The sequence below is a fragment of the Alligator sinensis genome, unplaced genomic scaffold (genome assembly GCF_000455745.1).
Source record: "Alligator sinensis unplaced genomic scaffold, ASM45574v1 scaffold451_1, whole genome shotgun sequence".
Classification (NCBI taxonomy): Eukaryota; Metazoa; Chordata; order Crocodylia; family Alligatoridae; genus Alligator; species Alligator sinensis.
Window position 1 is genome coordinate 173,224 of NW_005842097.1, and position 19,357 is coordinate 192,580.

At 43.8% G+C, this 19,357-nt stretch overlaps 1 protein-coding gene and 1 long non-coding RNA gene across 3 annotated transcripts in view; one reads left to right on the forward strand and one right to left on the reverse strand.

Annotated features, from left to right (window-relative positions):
• Positions 1-4,289: 4,289 nt before the first annotated feature.
• TRH (thyrotropin releasing hormone) lies at positions 4,290-6,529 on the reverse strand. Its single transcript, XM_006024151.1, has 2 exons — positions 6,337-6,529; positions 4,290-4,885 (listed from the first exon to the last, which is right to left on the reverse strand). The coding sequence occupies exons 1-2, from the start codon at positions 6,527-6,529 to the stop codon at positions 4,290-4,292; spliced, it is 789 nt and encodes a 262-aa protein (XP_006024213.1).
• A 2,450-nt stretch (positions 6,530-8,979) lies between these two features.
• The window catches only part of LOC102370547, a 54,501-nt gene continuing 44,123 nt past the window's right edge, over positions 8,980-19,357 (forward strand). For both annotated transcript variants that reach the window (XR_323898.2, XR_323897.2), the window contains exons 1-2: positions 8,980-9,082; positions 9,619-9,807. This is a non-coding gene — a long non-coding RNA (uncharacterized LOC102370547). The remainder of the gene's footprint in view (positions 9,083-9,618; positions 9,808-19,357) is intronic.

Sequence of the window (19,357 nt, forward strand, 5' to 3'; positions counted from 1 at the left end):
GATCCAGGCCTTTGGGTCAAGCCCATTTGCAATAGTAAGTCTGTAAAAGGATTGCTTATCCTGCAGCCTTTTGCAGGAGAGGTAGCTATGTTATCAATTCCTCAGGTAGGTTTATTCTCTGCAATACAAACCTCAGTCTCTAGCAAAGCAAACATACCAAATCAAAATCCTCTATTCTGCTCCAGACATTAGAAGAATCACTTTTCTCTCTGGCTTTTCTGCACAGCAAGCTGTTCCCTCTTGCTTTCTCTTCCCAGAGCTTTCTAAAGCTCCCAATGGGCACTCCCTCACTAGCTGAATGTCCCACAACTGTATTTTCTTCCTTCCTTCTTAAGGGATCAGACCACTCTGTTACAAGCTCATATTTCTGGCTAATCTACATGCTTTACAACAGATAACTGAAAAGAAGAATGGGTATTTATTATTCCTATGAACCACTGTGTGGTTTGGATGCATTGTACCTGCAATCTCTTGGTCTGCACAGGCACTTGTTTGCTATTAACAGGCCCGGTATCCACATTTCTCCCAACCCAACCTGAATCCTGTAGTTCCCCACATTTTGACCCACCAGGTGGTAGCCCTCCTTGTTTACCCACCATATTATCTTCACCCCATCCAGCTTCAGCTTAGGCATCCTCCAGGGAGATGCTATGTACTGGAAAGGATGGAGTGTTGTGGGTGGTGCTTAAGGTGCATTAGTAGAGCTGTATGAGGGAACCCTTCCCAACAATTGATTTCATTGTTCTTCACTTAAGTGATGTCTAACAATCCTTTTTCAGCAATACTGAGTTCAGGCCAGTTAAAATAGAAATGTCAAGCACCATAAGGGCACATGATAAGCTTGACTTCAGAGAAAACATTGTCAAGTTAAGTATGGCCTAAGATATAGATTTTGCAAAAGCCAGCATTTATAAAGACTAGAAAATAACTGATTCCTATAAAAAATATCCTGGAGGGAGTTGTTTTCATATAAATAAGCTTCCTCTTGGTGCTGCTTTGACAGCCAGATAATGGAGCACTGAAATAAAACCCCAGATAAAATGGATTGATGAAGGGGGAAGACCTTTGTTGAATTTAATGGACTCCACTGAGAGGTAAATGCAGTAAATTAAAAGGATCCGGGGTGGATTTTTTCATTGTTAATTACCTTTAGTGCTGTTGGTAATATAGGTCAAATATATGATTACAGTGGAGGATTTTATGCTGACTTTTTCCTCTTACCTAGCACTTTAAACAGAAGTTTATAGCTGTGTTGGAATAACTTTGACCAGCAGATGGAGACTTTCTCCATGGACCCCCCCACACAGCTGGATACATACATCAAGCTGTATTTTAGACTATTTTTTCCCTTGCTTTTCTTTCTGTTCTGTTGATTGGGTTCACAAGGTTCCCCTTTTTATAAGATGCTGATGTATTTTATTTGTTGCTGTTTCATACATGTCCATTCAGAGACCTAAAATGTATTCTATCCCATTTCCTTTTGCTTTGTACATGTGAAGATCTGAGTCGGTGGTCTACTGTGATGTCATTAGGGTTTTTAAAAGCCTACTTAACCAACAGGCAGTGACATATGACACAAGGAAATGTCTTTTAAAACAAATTCCTTTCCTCTCTGATGGGGTGTAGGTTGTAGCCATGTTGGTCTAAAGACATAGGCAGACAAGGTTCTTTGGGTGAATCTGATATCTTTTATTAGACCAATGTAAATAGCTGGAAAAAAAATTTTTAGAAAGCTTTCAGGTTTAAAAATGCTTCATCAGGCTGAGGAAGTCTCTGCAGTTGGTGTGTGCTCTTTCTGGATGGAATTACTATTCATTCCATCCTCAGCCTGACAAAGGGTTTTTAAACCTGAAACCTTGCTAAAAAATGTTTTTCCAACTATTTAAATTGGTCTAATAAAAGATATCAGATTCACCCAAAGAACTTTGTCTGCCTATTTCCTCTCTGATGTAATGAGAAGTACTTGTTGGAAAAAGGCATCACATGTGGAAAACATACCAAAGGATTCTGAAGTGAACAAGATGTGTACAAGATGCTGTGAAGATTTACTCACCTGTCTTTAATTAGAAAGCCACTGTGAGTAACTGATTCCTGCTAAGTTAGCTCTGAAGATGGAGCTTGCTTGATTAACCACATCGAGCTTGGGTCATGTTGAGAACCTCTAACCTCAGTAAAATTTGCTGAGGTTGTTAATTATTCCTCTGGGGTAACAAACCCACATGGCAATGCTAACTTGTTTAAGTAGTGAAGTACTTCAGAGAAGAGAGCCAATCATTTGAAAAGGAACACTGCACTAGAGAAACATTCTGTCTTAAAATATGCTGTTGGAATGATTTAAGTAGGGTAAATTTGTTTGAAAATCAGGATTGCTTTGATTTTTATAAACCACCAGCCAGGGAATATATTGAAACGTTAACTCATTTATCATAGAAGAGGTGAAATATCATCACTGCTGGCAGTCGGTGCAGAAGGTGGGAAGTGCGGTGAACCCCTCACTTCTGTTCTTGGCTTTGCTGTTCATATCCTGTGTGCAATGCCCGTCTTTTTGGAAAGAGAGAAATCTAGGAGAGTTCACGGTTGTTTCTGCAGTTGAAGTTCTAATTGTACATGTAATTACTGCAAAGCAGTAAAGAAAAGCAAATTGTACAGCTGATTGGGACCGTGGGGACACCTATTACAGCATGTGTGTGCAAATCCATGCTCTGTGCTTCTACTGTAGTAACTGATCAGATTCTGATTTTGGTTACATCAGTATAAATCGATTTACCAAGCATGAAGAATTATGTGTCTGCTAAACATAAAGAATCTGATAGGTTTGTGTCTCCTTTTCATTGGCACAAATGTGTAAATACACACAGCTGTATAACCAGACTGTTAAGTTTATCTAATTTTGAAGGTTTGAACTGTGTCTGTGTACGCTCCAGAGTAATAAAGTTTTGTGTTATAGACCCAGTCTGACTCAAACTAACATATCCTTTTGTTTACAAGACTCAGAGTCAAATAATCAAAGCTCACTGTGCAGCTGTGCAACACGAATGCATGTGGGGTTTTTCCACATGCGTAATTTTATTATAATACACCAGTTGAAGGTTTCAAAAGGGATTTGACTATTTTTGTACAAATCATCCTTCCATTTAAATAGCAAAATACTTTTTTATACAAATATGTAGCAACCAATAGCACGCAAGAGGTTTGCCTAGAAAAATATCCTTTTCGCATCTGTTTCCGTATTTTTTAATTTTTTTTTCACTCAGGAGGAGTTGGATATTTTTCATATTATTAAATTTGCACACCCAGAAAGGACACCCAGAGTTGAGATGGGATCGACTGTTGATATTTATTGAGTTGTTCATGGCAAATAAACACCTTTAGGAATCTGTAGACCACATAAAGTGAAAAATGTCTTTGAGAGAAAAGGTTACATTGAAAAAAAAATAACAAAAATCCTAATACAGGAGTAAAGAGTATTGGCTTGCTGCAATTTAATTGTTGACTTTTAATAGAAAGGCATAGATTTCAAGCCAAATGCCTGGAAGGTAGTGATTAGGAAAATTTATTGTGATCACTTATGCAGCATTCTTCTTAACTCACTCTTAAGTTGTTACATGACACATGGATTATTTATTTGCATTGTACAGTTTCCTACCTGACTTATGTTTGCCTTGAGGCAGTTGTTCCAAGTCAAGGTGTGAAGCCCAAACATCCTACCTGTTCCATTTGGACAATGCCTGTGTCTGCCCAGGATATAGTGGAACAAGTGCCTTCACATACTGTGACCCGTTCTGATGATACACACCAACTCCATCATTCTAAACTAAAACCCTCTTTTTCTACATTTCAATTGGAAATCACACGCATATGCCACTCTTTTCTTTCATTCTTGATGCATCCATTTTCTGATTGCCCTTACATAGGAGGAAACTGTGTATCAAGTATCCTAGACAGATAAAAGGTGAGGGTAGTCCTCAGGAAATAGAAATGGTGCATGCACAGAAAGTCATTGTTTTAGGGCCGGATCCCATGATTAACCAAGCACCTCAACTTCCACAGTTGTGGGAATTGAAGGCCTTTGAGACTTGGCAGGATTTGACATATTGACCCAATTCGATTTAGTACTTAAGCATGCCCTTCACTTTGAGCGTGTGAATAATGCCCTTGCCTTCAATGGGAACACTCACACACTTCAAGTTAGGCACTTCAGGGAGCCAGAGTGAGGAGAAAGAGAACTTTAAGTGGTCTGGCAGATGACTCAATCAAATGTAAATGATGTACAATACACTCAGCCATCCTCATTCCTCTGCCTCAGCCTCACTTTCCCATGCAGACCTCCTCCCCGGATGCTGCCGCTTCTCTTCCACCCTGCCCTTATTGACATTATCTAATAACTCGAGCAATAAGCTGCCTTTGCTACAGTTGAAGTCATCTTGGAGGTCACAGGGGGCAGCATAATCTGGGCTTTCAGAGTCGGAGAATCTTTTCCCAGGGTGCTGCCGTTTCTCCAAGTCCTGCTCCCCCAGATCCAGCTCATCCTCCCAGCCCCTCTTGCCAGGGTGCTGACGCTTGGCATAAACCAGATACCTCTTGCCTGGGTGCTGCCTTTTGGATAATTCATTCAGGTAGGTCAGCTGGGTGCCAGGGGCATCAACATACTGGTCCCACAGTGACCTTTTGCCAGGATGTTGTCGCTTCTGCAGCTCCAGGTAGTGGTCAAGGTCATCGTCTTCCTCTCTTTTTCCTGGATGCTGCCTCTTCTGGATGTCACCATACAAGGCTTCTTCCCCATCTTCCCTTTTCCCTGGGTGCTGTCTCTTTTCCAGTTCATTGAAGAATCTTTTCCCAGGGTGCTGTCGTTTGGAAAGAGAGTCTGGCTCAGAAGCATCTGGTTCTGTCCAAAGAAATGATCAGTGTTAACAAACCATCTTAATAGTCACTGTTCTGGAAGCTGAGAGGTAAAGTCTTTGAGGTGTGTCTGTCATAGTTCAGAAGGGGTCAAAGAACCAGATTCCACATGTGGTTATGCTAGGGGAAATCCAGGGTGACTATAGCAGGGGTAGGCAATGTTTTTTGGCTGGAGTGCTGAAAAAACCACAATGTCTACCTTGGAAGGTGCTGGAGTGCCGACATGCTGGAGCTTGGAGCATCTGTTTGCAGCCTCCTGGCTACAGCCAGCACACGGAGCCCGGTCTGCTTGCAGCAGGGCTTGCAGCCTCCCAGCCACCTGCTAGGAGCAGCCAGGGCTCTGTGGCTGGCAGGAGCTGCTTAGACCCCAGGCTGGCAGTGGTGTGCCAAGCAATGGCCTTGCGCACCATGCTTGGCATGCGTGCTGGGGGTTGCTGACCCCTGCTCTATAGGATTGAACAGTGTTGTTGAGTGTACACTAAGGCACACAGGAATTTCAGCCAGATGGAACTGGGACCAGCTTGCAAGTGAATTGGCAGAAGCTCCAAAGGTGGGGCCCAGCCTGCCATTGTAGGGGCATGATCCTCAGAAGTCCGGGGAGAGGGAGGCAGCCATAGAGCCAAACTAGGTACTGGAGGATGTTGGGGAGGTAAGTAGAAGTATCTCGACATGTGAGTACATGGGAACAATTGACTGCCAGTGGAGGGTCAGGATGTGCCAGGGCTAGAAGTCAGGGAGAGGCAAGGATGCGAGGGACCTTTTGAAAGCATAGGAGCTTTCAAGGCCTGAATGCATGTAACCAGCTAAGAAGCCCAGCTTTCTTCTCTTAAAGAGATGTTTGTAGGAGGGTGGGGTTTCTCTCATTCTGAGAGCAGAGCCTGCTCCCCTCCTGTTGGGAAGGACCCCAGCTAACTATGTTTTTTATTACCCAAGTCTACTGGGAGAAGAGAGTCTGTGAACACTCAAAAGGAATCCTCGGCCATCAGCAGCCCACACCTTCTCAGTCACAAACCATTATCCCTTCCTTTAACGGAGCAGCAGACAATGAGGCAGGCAGGGAATAGCTGAGAAACTACTTTAGCCTTTTGTTAACACCAGCAACGGGACAATGGTGACAAGTGTACACTATGCCTCCCCTTAGAGCTGTCTCTAACAGAACTTATTTCCTAGATAGGTGATTCCATTTTAGGGAATCATCTTGTTATGAAGCATCTGGGGGATGCTCTAGATCTGGTGTAGCAGTTCCCACACTGAGAAATCTCCCTACTGAAGGAACCACTTTTGAGATCTCCCTTCATCATGCCTGGCTCACTCTGTCCCCCTATAATGGTTATTCAAGGGAAAACAAAACACATCCCAGAAACTAATAGTATTAATGACTTCCATCTGAGCAGCACCCCAAGACCACTAGCAGAATGGCGGCAGTAGCACATCTACCTTTATTGAGCTCTTCCTCCTCTTCTACTTTCTTGAGGATAGACCTAAGGAGGATGCTTTCTGCCCTCTGCAAGATGTCATCCAGGTGGCTCCTTTCCCCGTTCTCACCACCATCCAGAGTGGGCTGCCCCAAATTCAGGCAGATGCCAGACAGAGTCAGGGAAAGCAGCAGCAGCAGCTGGAATGATGTCATGGCAGGAGAGATGTTCCTGAAACTTTCATGAGAAAGTAAAGGGTAGGGGAAGGGAATGGAACAAACAATAATGGTTAAAGCATTCCTAGGAACTCAGACCAGAGCCAGAGAATGTGAAACTGCATTCAAGCACTCCATGCAACTGCAGAGATTGGAGTCTCCCAGGGCAGTGATTTAACGTCCCTTTTAATTTTCCTGACAGCTCTCAGTTCATTTGTAATTGGAGCGGAGTGTTAGGTCTCTTTCCTACTAGAACAAGCAGTTCTGTTTTGCATGTCTAACTCCATGACATGCAGATCTTTCTGAAGCCAGCAAGTTGGCGTTTAGAATTTTTAATATCCCTTTATCAGAAGCTAAAATCTTTTCCCTTGTAAAACTCTGCATTCATTCTTTCATTTTCAGGTTTTTTTACATACATATCTACACCTGCTCCAGGGATACTGCCATCAGATAATTCCCTCCTCAAGGAACCACTTAAAAATAACTTTAGGATTTGCAACATGTTTGTCCCACTTTTAGTTGATATTCAACTTTATTTTGACAATTGGCATTTGATAATCTCTTGAGGACCCACTTAAAATAGATGTCAGTGCATGTGTGATAATATATATTGTTGCTTTCCTTGATCTTCTTACAACTCACTTGCATAAAAATAATATCTATCTAGCTATCTATCTTTTTCTATTTGTTTCTCCCCCCCTCCCCCAGCCATTATAAATATATAGATGCCTATTTGTTTCTCTCCCCCTCTCCCAGCCATTATAAATATATAGATAGATAAACACCTATCACCATGACATCCATGCTTTGATGATTTATTTACCAATTAGTGGAGTTCTCTTACCTAGAATACAAAATGTTGCGAATATTAGCGTGCCATCCATTTATAGTTAAATTGCATCCCCAATACATCTTCCTCAGCTAAAGAAATACAAAATCTACTGTAAAGTTTAACAAAGGTATTAAAACAGAAGACAAGAGTGTTAACTCTCTTACCTCTTTTCATTACCTCTGAGAAAGTCCCTGAATAGGAGCCTTTTAAGGCTTTTAACAGCATCCTACTGAAAAGGGCTGTTCTGCCCAAGACACTCTTAAGAAAACAAGTTAAGAGTAACCAGCTTTAAAGGCTTTTATACATTACCTGGTTTGTGTTTGGATCTGGGTTGTTCTTCCTGCAAGAGGTTCCTCAGATTACTCCTTTAAAGCTGTTTGCACATCTGAGCTTCAAAGTTGCCCTTTTTACTACAAACACACGCAGCATCCAATAGAACTGTTGCTAAGTTCTCTTTGGATGGCTAGTGCTTCCCTACTTATACTGTGCCGCCTCTGGACCCATTATGCAAATAGCTCTGAGGTAATTTAGGTGATGTGTTGATTTTTTTTTCATTGATGTCAGAGATCTGAGTTTTGAATGCACTTTAAAACTCTGACAGTTGTTGCCAACCTCCTTGAATTAGCCCTAGACTCCAGAGGTTGCTATTTTTTCATTCCTTAAGGAGATTATAGTGAGTCTTTTGCAGTGCACAGCACAGACAAAATTAGAATATTTTTCTGCTTAAAATAAGAAGCTTGTGTCCCTTATATTAACCAAGAGGTGCCAGAACAAAGGCAAAGGGACAAGGCATTTACCCAGCTGTGGAAACAAAACAGTGACAAAAAGAACATATGCTTACACCAAATGATGATCTGTCTTTTATATTTATTGGCTAAAAATAAAAAGTTTTGTTTCCATACCTTCTTAGAGCAGCCTTTCCTAAATAATACAAAAGAATATGCACGATACTTGTGCAGTTCCCTTGCTGTTATGTGCTAAATAAAATCTTACTGTTATAACTAGCAGTAATTAATTGTTTCTCTAAAGAATTTGCTATTTAAAAATATACTCTCTTATAGTACCGGTCAAAATATAAGAGCGCCACAGATGTAGAAAGCTAAAATTGGATTGTATTATCATTAAAGTGCAATAATTTAAATGATAGGATCTCAAAAAAAAATTAAGTTAAAGCCCCACTAATAGAACCTGACTCACTTTTATAATCAAGTCAGACAAAAATTAATAAAAATAACCCTAACAAAAACATGATTTTTCTAAGGTTTTTCTCCTCATCCTTCTTCTAAAATATGTAGCTGGTGTGCATTAAGCTACAAATAACAGGCTAGCTTTATCATGCTTTGCTAGGACTAGTGATCCTGTTAACTATTCATGGAGCTACACACATGTGTAAGGATTGCCTACTAGAGTGAGGGGTTGCAAGACTTGACACAACGTTTATTAATTTGAATATTTTCAAAGGAAGGGATTTAACCAAGTGAAATTAATGTTCTTCTGCACTAGTGCTTATTAGCTCATTGTCACAAACACAAATGGCGCTCTGTCTGCTCGTCTCATCTGTGTCATCAGAGAGTCCAATTTAATGATAAACTTGCTTGTCTTCTGCAGAAGGTGCTGACAGAAACTGGCCTCGAGATCTGCAAGGCTGTTACCCATTTCCTGGATATGACACTGGCATTCGGCTGCTCTCCAGGGTGCTGTACCAAAACCAGGATCACAAGGTACTTTTTGATCGTCTGTTACCCTGAAGGGCATGTCCATTACGCACATCTGTTGGCCCTGTATGGCTGCATGGGCTGCCACTCTGGCTAACTGCATACTGACTACCCTGCTGACCTGTGAAGAGAACCCATATGGAGCCCTACATGTGATACATATGGGGTGCATAATCCCTATAATATATCCTGGACTTTGTAGCATGGTTGTATCAGTTCTACTGTGGTTTGGGCCAGAAGTGGTGGAACAGGGAAAAGAAACAGTATGTTGCATATAAATCCTTACTGGTAAAACCCTGCAGAATTAATAGGAATTTAGCCACTAGATTCGTATACTTTAAAACACCAATAGAATTTAATAGAAAATCATAAACTTTAAACATTCATATGGAATCATTTTCTGATCTCAGTGATACCAGTTCAAATCTAGAGCAACACCAGCTTTACTTTGGTCTCAGTGTTTTGACACATTTTATCTGCTGTTTGAACAGGAGCTTTATTTCCTTATTTAAGATGAAATCTATTTCTCCTTTTTTCACCAGGATCAAAACCTTTCTTAAGAAAGCTGGAGGAGTAGCAAAAAGGCCCCTTGTGGGCAGAACAGACCTACAGCTTTATAACAATGCTGTCTTCACCAATTTAAGAATCTGTCAATATTGTTTTCAACTGAAGAGGCAACATGACCAAAGATCTACAGATTCAATACTGCAAGGAAATGAGATTCAAGCAAGGTACTTACTTATATTTAGTAAGTAAATATGTTATTCTAAGTAATAAAGATGCACCTCAAAATCAGGGGAGATACCCTAGTACAGATAGAATTTGTGTAGCAATTGATTTTCACAAAGTGACTAGAGTTTTCCAGAAATCTGCAGAATGCTGTCAGATTCTTAAAGTATCTACATTCATTTCAAAGTGCTGCTTGTTTAAAAGAAAGAAACATCTAGTAATGAAAAGCCTAAGCCAAAATTTGCCTGAAGTATAGTCCCAATCCAGAGCTCACTGAAATCTGTAGTAATTTTTCCAGTGGTTTCAGTGGGCTTTGGATCTGGCTTTTAAACTGTTAGACTCTGTATGAAAATGATCCAAATGTTTGAAATATCTGTTTTTTTAAGAATTTGCCACTCTTACTGAAGATGAATCTTGTTCCTTGAGGAAGCTGCAGAGAAAGAGTTGTAAATCCTCCTGCTTCAGGGCATAAATCATCTGCTCTTTGAGCAAGGGCGGGGAGATCTCTTTCCCAGGGAGAAGTTATTACACAGTTGTCTAGTATATGAGCTTTGCATACTTTTCTGAAACGTGTATTACAGATACCTTCAGTAACAGGTTACTGGATTAACTGTACCATTAAGTCAGTGTAACAGGACTGGTGCCCCAGAGGCAGCCATTATGCCCCTGGTGGTGACTTGGCTTCCACTGCATTCTGGCTCTAGGTTATCCCTGCTTTTAACCTGCCTGCCATGCCTTGATGTTCTTTGTTATCTTTGGACAGGGAGCTGCCCCAGGTCCTTCTGTCAGTGGATTGCTCCCAGACCCTCCTGATCCATAACCAGCCTTTGCACTAGGTAGGCCCTTCTGGCCTGCACGTGCCCATAGGGCATCTGATGCCTTATGGGCAAATCATGGCCTCCAAATCTTCCCTACAATCATTCCCATACCCATGCCTCACAGCTGTTACTGAGGGGGGCATATTGCCCTCAAGCTAATGTCTGTTCACTCCAGGCCTTCACACACTTGTGGGGGCCACAGCCTTCACGGCCTCCACTCCTTTCCTCTACCTGACCCCTTGCTGCCTAGGCCCACCATGCCAGGCCAGGATCCTGGGGCCCTGCCCTGCCAATCTAGGCTCTTGGGGTCTCCGCCCCTTGTCTCTCACTCTGGGTCCCTGGCCCCAGAGTTTGCCCCTCACAGGCTTTGATTCCGTGACCCTTTCTTTGCCTCTCACTGGCATCTCTGCCCTCCTTGAGCGATGAGCCCCAGGCAGGTCTTGGCCCTGCCTTGGACTCTGGGGTCTCTATCCCCCCTAATCAATACTGGGCTCTCTGGCCCTTGTCCCCACCTTGCTAGGGGTCTGGTCTCTCTGGCCCAGTTAGTGCCTGTTTTTAAACCCTTTGTCCCCTGTCTGTTTCTTAATGAGGAATGATAGCAGAGTTCTGTTTTTCAGTTCATTGGTGGAAAAACATGTCAATCATTTGTCCTTGTGATTCTGTTGGCTATGCCTAGAGGTAGGGTGGTGCACAGCCACAATGAGAGGGGTCCAGAGCCAGCCTGCCAAGGAAGGAGGGATGGAGGTGTTGGCCCCACCCTATGGTGCTGATTGGCCAAGGAGGAAGCGGGCCCACTCCTCACTGCTGATTGGCTGGGGTGGGGGGAGGCACCCCTCACCAAGGGGTTGTCCTATATTCTGGGGATGTGTCAGTGGCCACCCTAATTGCAGTGGCTGTATTGCTTCAGTAAACTGTCCTATCATACTATTTCTGTGCCCCTAGTGCAGCAATCGGCACTCTGACTGCTTATTCCCTTGTAGGTCACCTTTATTAGGCTGCCTGAGCACTGTTTACTGCTGTTTTCCCCCTCGAAGTAACAGGAGCCATAGGCTCCCAGCTACAGTCTGACATAGTAATGCCTGAGCACAGGAACCGCACACAGAACAAGAGAATCAAGGCCGTCTCCTCTACAGTTATAAGTTTGCCTAACTCTACTGAACTTAGTGATATTGGTCAGTTTACATCAGTTGAAAATTAGGTTCTCCTACTCCCTGTCCCCCAGCCCGGCCATTTATCACAGGAGACCTGCTATGGGCTGCAGCAGCATGTACGAGCCACAAGGCATCTCCTAGGCATGGGGCTGGGATAGTGAATAGATTAGCCAATCATTCACTGGTCAGACTTTAGGCTCTCTCCTCTGAAGATCTACTGCACAGATCACTGCAGGTAGAGCACAGCATCCTAACTAGTGCTCTGATGGCTGCCTTCTATACACTATAGAGCCATATCCAGTTGTTATAGAGGCTTTGACACCTGCACCAGCTTTCCTGTACCAGCCCCTTGATACGCATTTGAACTGCTCTGTGCTGAGGCCTTCTGCAGCCCTGACTTGGGAGCGAGGATTTAACCTTGAAAAAATGAGAGAGAAAACATTATCAAACTGTTCATGAGTGGCTGTACAATATTTTCTCTGCTGCTTCAGTCAGCCAAGAAAGGGAGCTTCGGCCAGCAAAGGAACTCTACTGTTTCCCACTTAAGGAAAGAAAATAATAAAGTGGAGCTCTGTAGGCTTGTGACCCACTGGGGATGTGAGATGGAGCTGGGAATTGAGAATCTGTGTTTGCAGGTTTGCAAAGGGCCAACTGGGGAAGGGAGGAAATGTTGTTTTCACAGAAAAATAGAGGGTTAGATAGATACCCAAATAGCAAACAGCACAAAATGCAGGTGAGCCCCTTTGAAATGCAAGGGCTCTACTAATGTGACTGAGTATACTCCGGCTCAATTTGAAGTGGAGTAAACTAACCCTGACGTCACCATCTATTTGTGTGTTTAAGCACAGTAATTTACTGCGCTGCTAGATACCCTTTGTATCTGATGGCTCTAACCGGCAGCATAGTAAATTAGTCCGCTGCACACCTGTAGACAGTGATGCTTTAATGCATAGCAAATTAGTGTGCTGCACAGTAAAGTGTATGGTGTAGAGGCATACACTCTCTATCAAAAAGTGTTCTTAAAGGAGTGTACTTCATCCTGTTGTTTACTACAATCTTATTTGTTCACTTAAGTTGGTGGTAGATAAGTGTCATGAATCACTTGTCTTGGCTACCTAGAGAAGATGTAGTTTTTGGGACTTACAGTTTTGGCGCTATGTAATGGTTTGATTCTGACATTATTGTTTAATGACCATACATCTAGGATTATGTCACATATGTCGTACATGTGGTTCCACATGATGAAAAAAACCTTAAAAGTGAGAGCTGGAAACAGAGCTCTATTCTTGACACAATTCATTCATCTCTTTCAAGTCTGAAACATAAGACTTCAGTGTTGTCCAGATTCTTGACTGTGGCTTGGCTGCAGCAGAAGTTCCCTTCCTCTTGAAAACCTCTTATCAGGCCTATAAAGACTTTGATTCCCTTCAATGATGTGTATTACATTTTAGAGTCTAAAGAGGATCTTTTCATTCTGTATCTGCCACTGTCAGTTTATTCTATTGGTACCTTCATGTGTGTATCCAACTATACCATATTATATAGCCTTTGAAGTTCTTGGAGAGGATTAATGGGCCTCACTGTCCACTGCCCTGATTCTTTGCAGTTATTTACACTAGTGCAGAGAGGGTGTAAGATGTCATCAGACCAGAATTGTAGGGCTTGACATTCACCTTTCACTGGAACAATGCAGTACAATCCATGGAGAAAAAAGCCCTAATGCCTTTATACCCAGGTTCCCATGCATGTCATGGACATGGCCCATGTAGCAAAACCCACCCCTCCACCTCCCCAACAGAAATGAGTGAAAAGCTACTTTACTGGACAATAAATAAAGCAGAGTGCTAAAGGAAAGAGGAAGGGTGTAGATGGAAGTGAGTCTTACCTTGCATCTCTGGATCCAAGCTGTAGTCCAGCTCCTTACATTTGTCTGCCATGCCTTGATGGAAAAGAAAAGGGAAGCTGATTGTTGGTAACAAGGTAAAAAAGACTGCAAATTGATCCCACAGGTGGGTCCTCTTCACAGGGCTCTGCCTCCCCGACACCCTGTCCTCGCTACCCCATATGTTATAACTAGGATCTTCCACTCTCCGTCCTTGGAGTAATAGATTCAGAGGGAGTCTTGGCCAGCTAGCCGTGTGCCCCCCAGGCACACCTTTACACCTTCCTTCCAATGAATTGCTTAAGTGACTCCACAGTTAATACCCTATTTACTGTCAATCAGACCTGAATAATTCCTTTTCAGGAGCTGTTTCAGCCAAATCCCGCAGTCTTACCCTGAGTCCAGGTCTGAGTCCCAGTTCCAAGGGTCGACGTCCTTTGTACTGGATGCCTTCTATCAGCTGACTGGAGCCTCAACTCCCACGTCTCTTTAGCCCATCATTTTTCTCTAACAGGCTTAAATCATCAAAACACCTGGGTCAGCGGTTCCTACATCCCACTGATAAGCCTATCCCCAAAACACCTAGGTCTGCACCACTACTGGCTAGGAGATGAGGGAAGAGTGAGTCTTTGCTCTCTTACTTTTAAATGGATTGGCTTGTGTGTGGCCCAATCACCTCCAGCTTCTTCCCTCCCATGAACATGTGCAGCCAGGGAATCCTCAGTCCTGGGACATCAGACACTTTTGTGTTCACTCCCAGGCAACTGTCATGGTTGCCAGGTGCAGCCATGGATCTTTCCCGCAAAGTGTGGTCCAGCTGTCCCTAAGACCCCTGCCTGCACTGGGAGAAGGGACTGGCTCCCTGCTGGACCATGGTGAGTCTCCCAGCGGGGCAAAGTCTCGACACGGAACTTGTATCTGGGAAGCGGTGAGCACAGCTATCACTATGCTTCCACATATAACAGGGACAGGGATCAGCTCCCTGTTACAAAGGGGAATTGCATTGTTTTAAAAAGCATTGTTATAAACGCGAAGTATAACAGCCAGGTTGTTAAAGATGCAGCTGCTGGCTCTCTGCAGGGCTTTCTTGATAAGCCACTGAAGCCAAGCATGCCTTCCAAATTAAAAAGCTGAGGATGTTTTTGCCATGTGTTTGAAGGCTTCAGTAATTCTAAATGGATTGTTAATCTCACCTTGTTATAGTTTTTCTTTCGGTTCATCACCTTTTGTCAATAATCTTATGCTACTTATTCAGGCCTTTAAAATATTCAGAAGCCACTGAAAATGTAATATTTGAAAGTAGCTGCCATATTTTTTTAGCATAACTTTGCAAGAAGGTTTGTAGCGCACTGAGCATTGTGACTAAAATCTATCACATGCAGTTTGTTCCTTCTGGTCTCCCCGAGGGAAGAAGTGTGTGAAGTGAAATGACTTGTTTTGGTAGCCCGGGGGGAGTGGGTAATATTTATGGAGTACTGTCTGTTAGAGAAGGCAAAGTCAAAGAAATGTGCTTTGGAGATGGAGTAGAAGCTAGGAGTTGTTTTGGTCCTTTTATCCTGGGGGAATTCAATCTACAATCTTAGATTGGTGCCCCCCAAATTATCTCATGTTCACAGACAGCCTTTCCTCTTATTACACAAGTTCCATTGGCCTAGAGCAGGAGTCAGCAGCCTGTGGCCCATGAGCTATATCCAGCCCGCAGATGTGGGACTTAGGTGGCATTCAGCAGCAGGAGGGTGTGCCCATGCCATACTGTGCTGCAGCCAGGTGCTCAGGGCTCCAAGGGAGGCAGGCTCCCCCTGCGCTACATTGCAGCTGAGCAGCAGGGAAGTGGCGGAGGTGGATGGGTCCTTATGCCTGCCTCTTCAGACCTGAGGCAGGTTATTCTGTCCTCACTACTGGGAAACATTGCCAAACCCTGGACTAGAGGAGTGTGGCTATTGGCTATGATTTTCATCCTACTTAGGGGGTCTGTTATTTACCTTCTTCAGGGTAGCCCTCATATCTCCCTTCCCTCTATCTGGGACAGTGAGATAGCACATAAAGCTGGCTCAGAAGTTACAATGCTATTTGACAGTAATTTTCAAGGTTCCAGAACATTCTTTTGTCCCAAATCAAAACAAAAAGCCAAAAAACTTAATATTTTGATCGAGCTGAATTCCTGCAATATTTTATTTTGGAAGCACCAAAATCATAAAGTGTCCAGAAAGGCATGAAGCATTCTCCAGGGATCTGAAATTGCCATGCTTCTTGTTGGGTTTTTTTTGCTCTCCATCTCTTAATGGCAGTGAGGAAATTGATTTATCTGATCAGTTTTCTGATTTATCTCCCCTAACCTGCCATGCTGGTTATTTGAAGGTTAAGGGATTCCAGGGCTCCAGAGTTCTGGGCCAACTCAATTCTTGGACTTTTTAACCTTTAGGGCCACTGCTTGAGTAAGAAGACTACCTGGGAAGGCTAGCCTCCTGGCATAGGAATCTGGAAGCCATGAGGTCTCCAGGCCCAGATCACTGCCACAGAGCCACACATGATGAGTTTGAAAATAATCACTAGATCATGGGGAAAGAATATTTCCTTGGTGGCAATTTTTTTCCAGCAAACTTGCCGTTATGATCCCTGCCACCCAGATGCACGCCTTGTAGCTTGTGTTCTGGGCCACCAAAATGGAGGCAGGTGGCTGCAGTACATGGGGTGGGTTAACCTGGTCCTTGACAATGACACCTGACACCATGTAGCTAGATGCTCAGATCCCTCTGCCCCCATTCCAGCATCTCCTTTTATTGAGTGCCTGTGGCTTATGCCACACAGCAGCTGCCCATGTCGCTTGTGTATGCATGCCACAGATTGGCCACCCATCATCTAAGGTATGCGTGTGAAACTTAATAGCCTGCAATATAAGGGAGTTTGGACCAGATGCTGTAATGGGCTCTTCTGTCCAGAAACTTTCTCACATGCCCAGCACAAAAGCGTTTTGATCTAATGTGTTTAGACCATGCTGGAGCCACCTATGTGACTGGTATGTTTAAAGAGTGCAGTGTGACAGAGCAGTGAAGGGAATAAAGCAGTGACACCTGGCTAGAGCTTCAAATTGATCTTGTATTCACAAGTCAAAAGAACAGAGAAGTGCTTTGACATGTCTGGAGGGTTCAGGTGAGAGAACACTCCAGCATACTAAAATGCCTCAGCCATGACTCCTTCCCCTTGATAATGCTGTCTGTGCTGTGATAGTATAACACAGCTACATCAGTTCTGAACTACCCAGGGATTTTTCCTTACTTCTTGGGGGGAAGCCAAGGTGGCTTTCTGGGTGTTTTGGAACCAAGAGATCCATGGGCTTGCATAAGGCAAATTAGCAAATGGCCCCATGCTTGCTTTTTACAACTATAGTTTAAAAAAAAGTAGTAGCAGCTGCTTCCTAAATGCATCACTTCAAGATGGATGTGAATAATTGTGCAGTGAAGGATGGGGAAGAGTGGTCAGCTTATTTTATCACTATGAAAATAAGCCTCCAGCTATCTCTTAAACCAAGGGACCCCTCTTAAAACAAAACACATTAAAAAAGGTGTGATCCTGCATTTCCAGTGCCTCTCACAGTGGAGATTCTGATCAGGTGTAAAACACTCCATTGATTTTAACACCCTTCTGCCAGTTTAGAGGATCTGAGAATCCGGCCCTTTCCAGTGACTTGCTAGGTGATTAGAGACATTTGTGATTAGTCTGTGGGACATCGTGAGTTGAATAGCCTGTATTTAATGGTCTTATTTAAAGAGAGATTTGTATTTGTAACCATTGCAAAGAGATTTTTTTTTATTAGTGGTCCTCTTCTGCTATTTCACCTCTGGCAAATCAAGTCTTTTTCTAATATATTGGCTTATCTTATCTCTCAACCTGTTTGTATTATGTTTTCTCAGAAGGTGATCTTTTATTTAAATGATTTTGTGAGGTTTCTTTTATTAGTGCTGAAAGCAGCTGTCTTTTCCTTCTACCGCACAATTCCTCTTGATGATTTTAAACAGTGATGATATGCACTTAGGTCAGTTTCCTGCCCCCCCTACTTGAAGGGGAGCCATTAAGGTAAGGTCTTTCTTTAATTAAGTGTAGGTAAAGTACATATATTTAGTGAAAGTAGCAGTTAGACCGATACTTAAGCCCCTTGCTTAACTAGAGTCCCGAGCAAGGGGGAGTTCACTGTGGAGTTTGCTTGGAAACTCTCTCTCACTTTCCTTCACTGTAAGCTTGGTGTGAGGAAGCTGGGAAAAGGGAATCTTTCAGGACCAGGAGCAATGAACAGCCCAGCTTACAGGGAGTTTGCTAGGGAAGGTCTGCTTGGAAAGAAGGACAGGAAGAGCAACACGGTGGATTAAAAGAAATGGCTCGAGCATGTTGCAATGCCAGAGCCACTGCCACTGCCAGCTCTTCTTCTGCTTGCACCTGTGAGGTGTCCATCCAGGCAGGACTGCTCACTGTCAAGGCTTCCACCAGGTCCTGGTTTGGTGCTGTGGAGGCTGCAGCTTGCAGGTTGCTTCCAATGACAACCAGGTTGGGGAGTGCCTGTCATGAGTGGTGCCTCCTGGTGGTGTCCTTCAGGAAGCAGGCAAGAGAGCTAAAGGAAGAGGTGGCAAGGCTCCAGACAATCTTCCACCATGAGGACTTCATCAGTTCGATGTTGGAGGGAGACCTCTAGGACTGTGGAGGAAGGACTGCCAGAGGCAGTGCTAGAGAAGGAAGAACTCCCAGGAAAGTGGAAGCTGGAAGCTTGTGACCTCTGGCAGCAAGAAGTCTTCATCTCCACCTGCAGCAATTTGCCTGGAGAACAGATATGGAGCCCTAGCAACAGAGGAGAAGGAGCATGTTGCATTGGTGGAAGAGGCTGGGCCAGGCATACCCACAGTGGGAGGATTGAGACCACTGTCACTAAGAGGAAGCAATGGGTGGTGGTGCTTGAAGACTCCCTCCTGTGGGGGTGGAGGCATCCATCTGCCAGCCTGACCTGTGACCTTCTTGCCCAGAGCCCAGATCTGAGATGTCACAGAAGGATTACTGAGACTCAACCAGCCCTCTATCTACTACCCCATGCTGCTCATCCATGTGGGCACCAATACTACTGCCAACAGTGACCCTGAGTAGATCAAAAGTTACTACAGATGTCTGGGTGCAAGGGTGAAGGGGATAAGGGGTCAGGTGGTGGTTAACTCGATCCTTCCGGTCAAGGAAAAGGTCCTGGGCAGGTGCAGACACATCCTGCAGATCAATGCTGCGCAATGGTGTTGCCACCTGGTCTTTGGTTTCTTCAACCACTAGATGTTGTTCCAAGAAGAAGGCTTGCTAGGAAGAGATGGGATTGCCAATGAAGAGAGGAAAGAGCGTCTTTGCAGACAGGCTCCCTAACCTAGCGAGGAGGGCTTTAAACTAGGTTCTCCAGGGGATGGAGTCCTAAGCCCTCAGGTGAGTGGGGAAGTGGGTGACCTGGAGGAAGAGCAAGCAAGGGAGGGCAACAGGAGAAGTGTTCTCATACTTCCTGAGAAATCAGGGCAATCAACTAGTTACCTCAGGTACCTGTACACAAATGCACAGAGCCTGGGAAACAAGCAGGAAGCTTTGGAAGTCCTCACACAGTCACAGAATGGACTAACAGAGACTTGGTGGGAGCTCGCATGACTGGAGCACTGTCATGGATGGGTACAAACTGTTCAGGAAGGAC

Bases quoted from the DNA above. Each gene is read 5' to 3' on its own strand.
- TRH (XM_006024151.1), bottom strand. From the start codon at position 6,529: ATGACATCATTCCAGCTGCTGCTGCTGCTTTCCCTGACTCTGTCTGGC. The intron at 4,886-6,336 runs GTAGATGTGCTA...TTCTTTGGACAG, and splicing joins GGAGGAAGAGCTCAATAAAG to AACCAGATGCTTCTGAGCCA.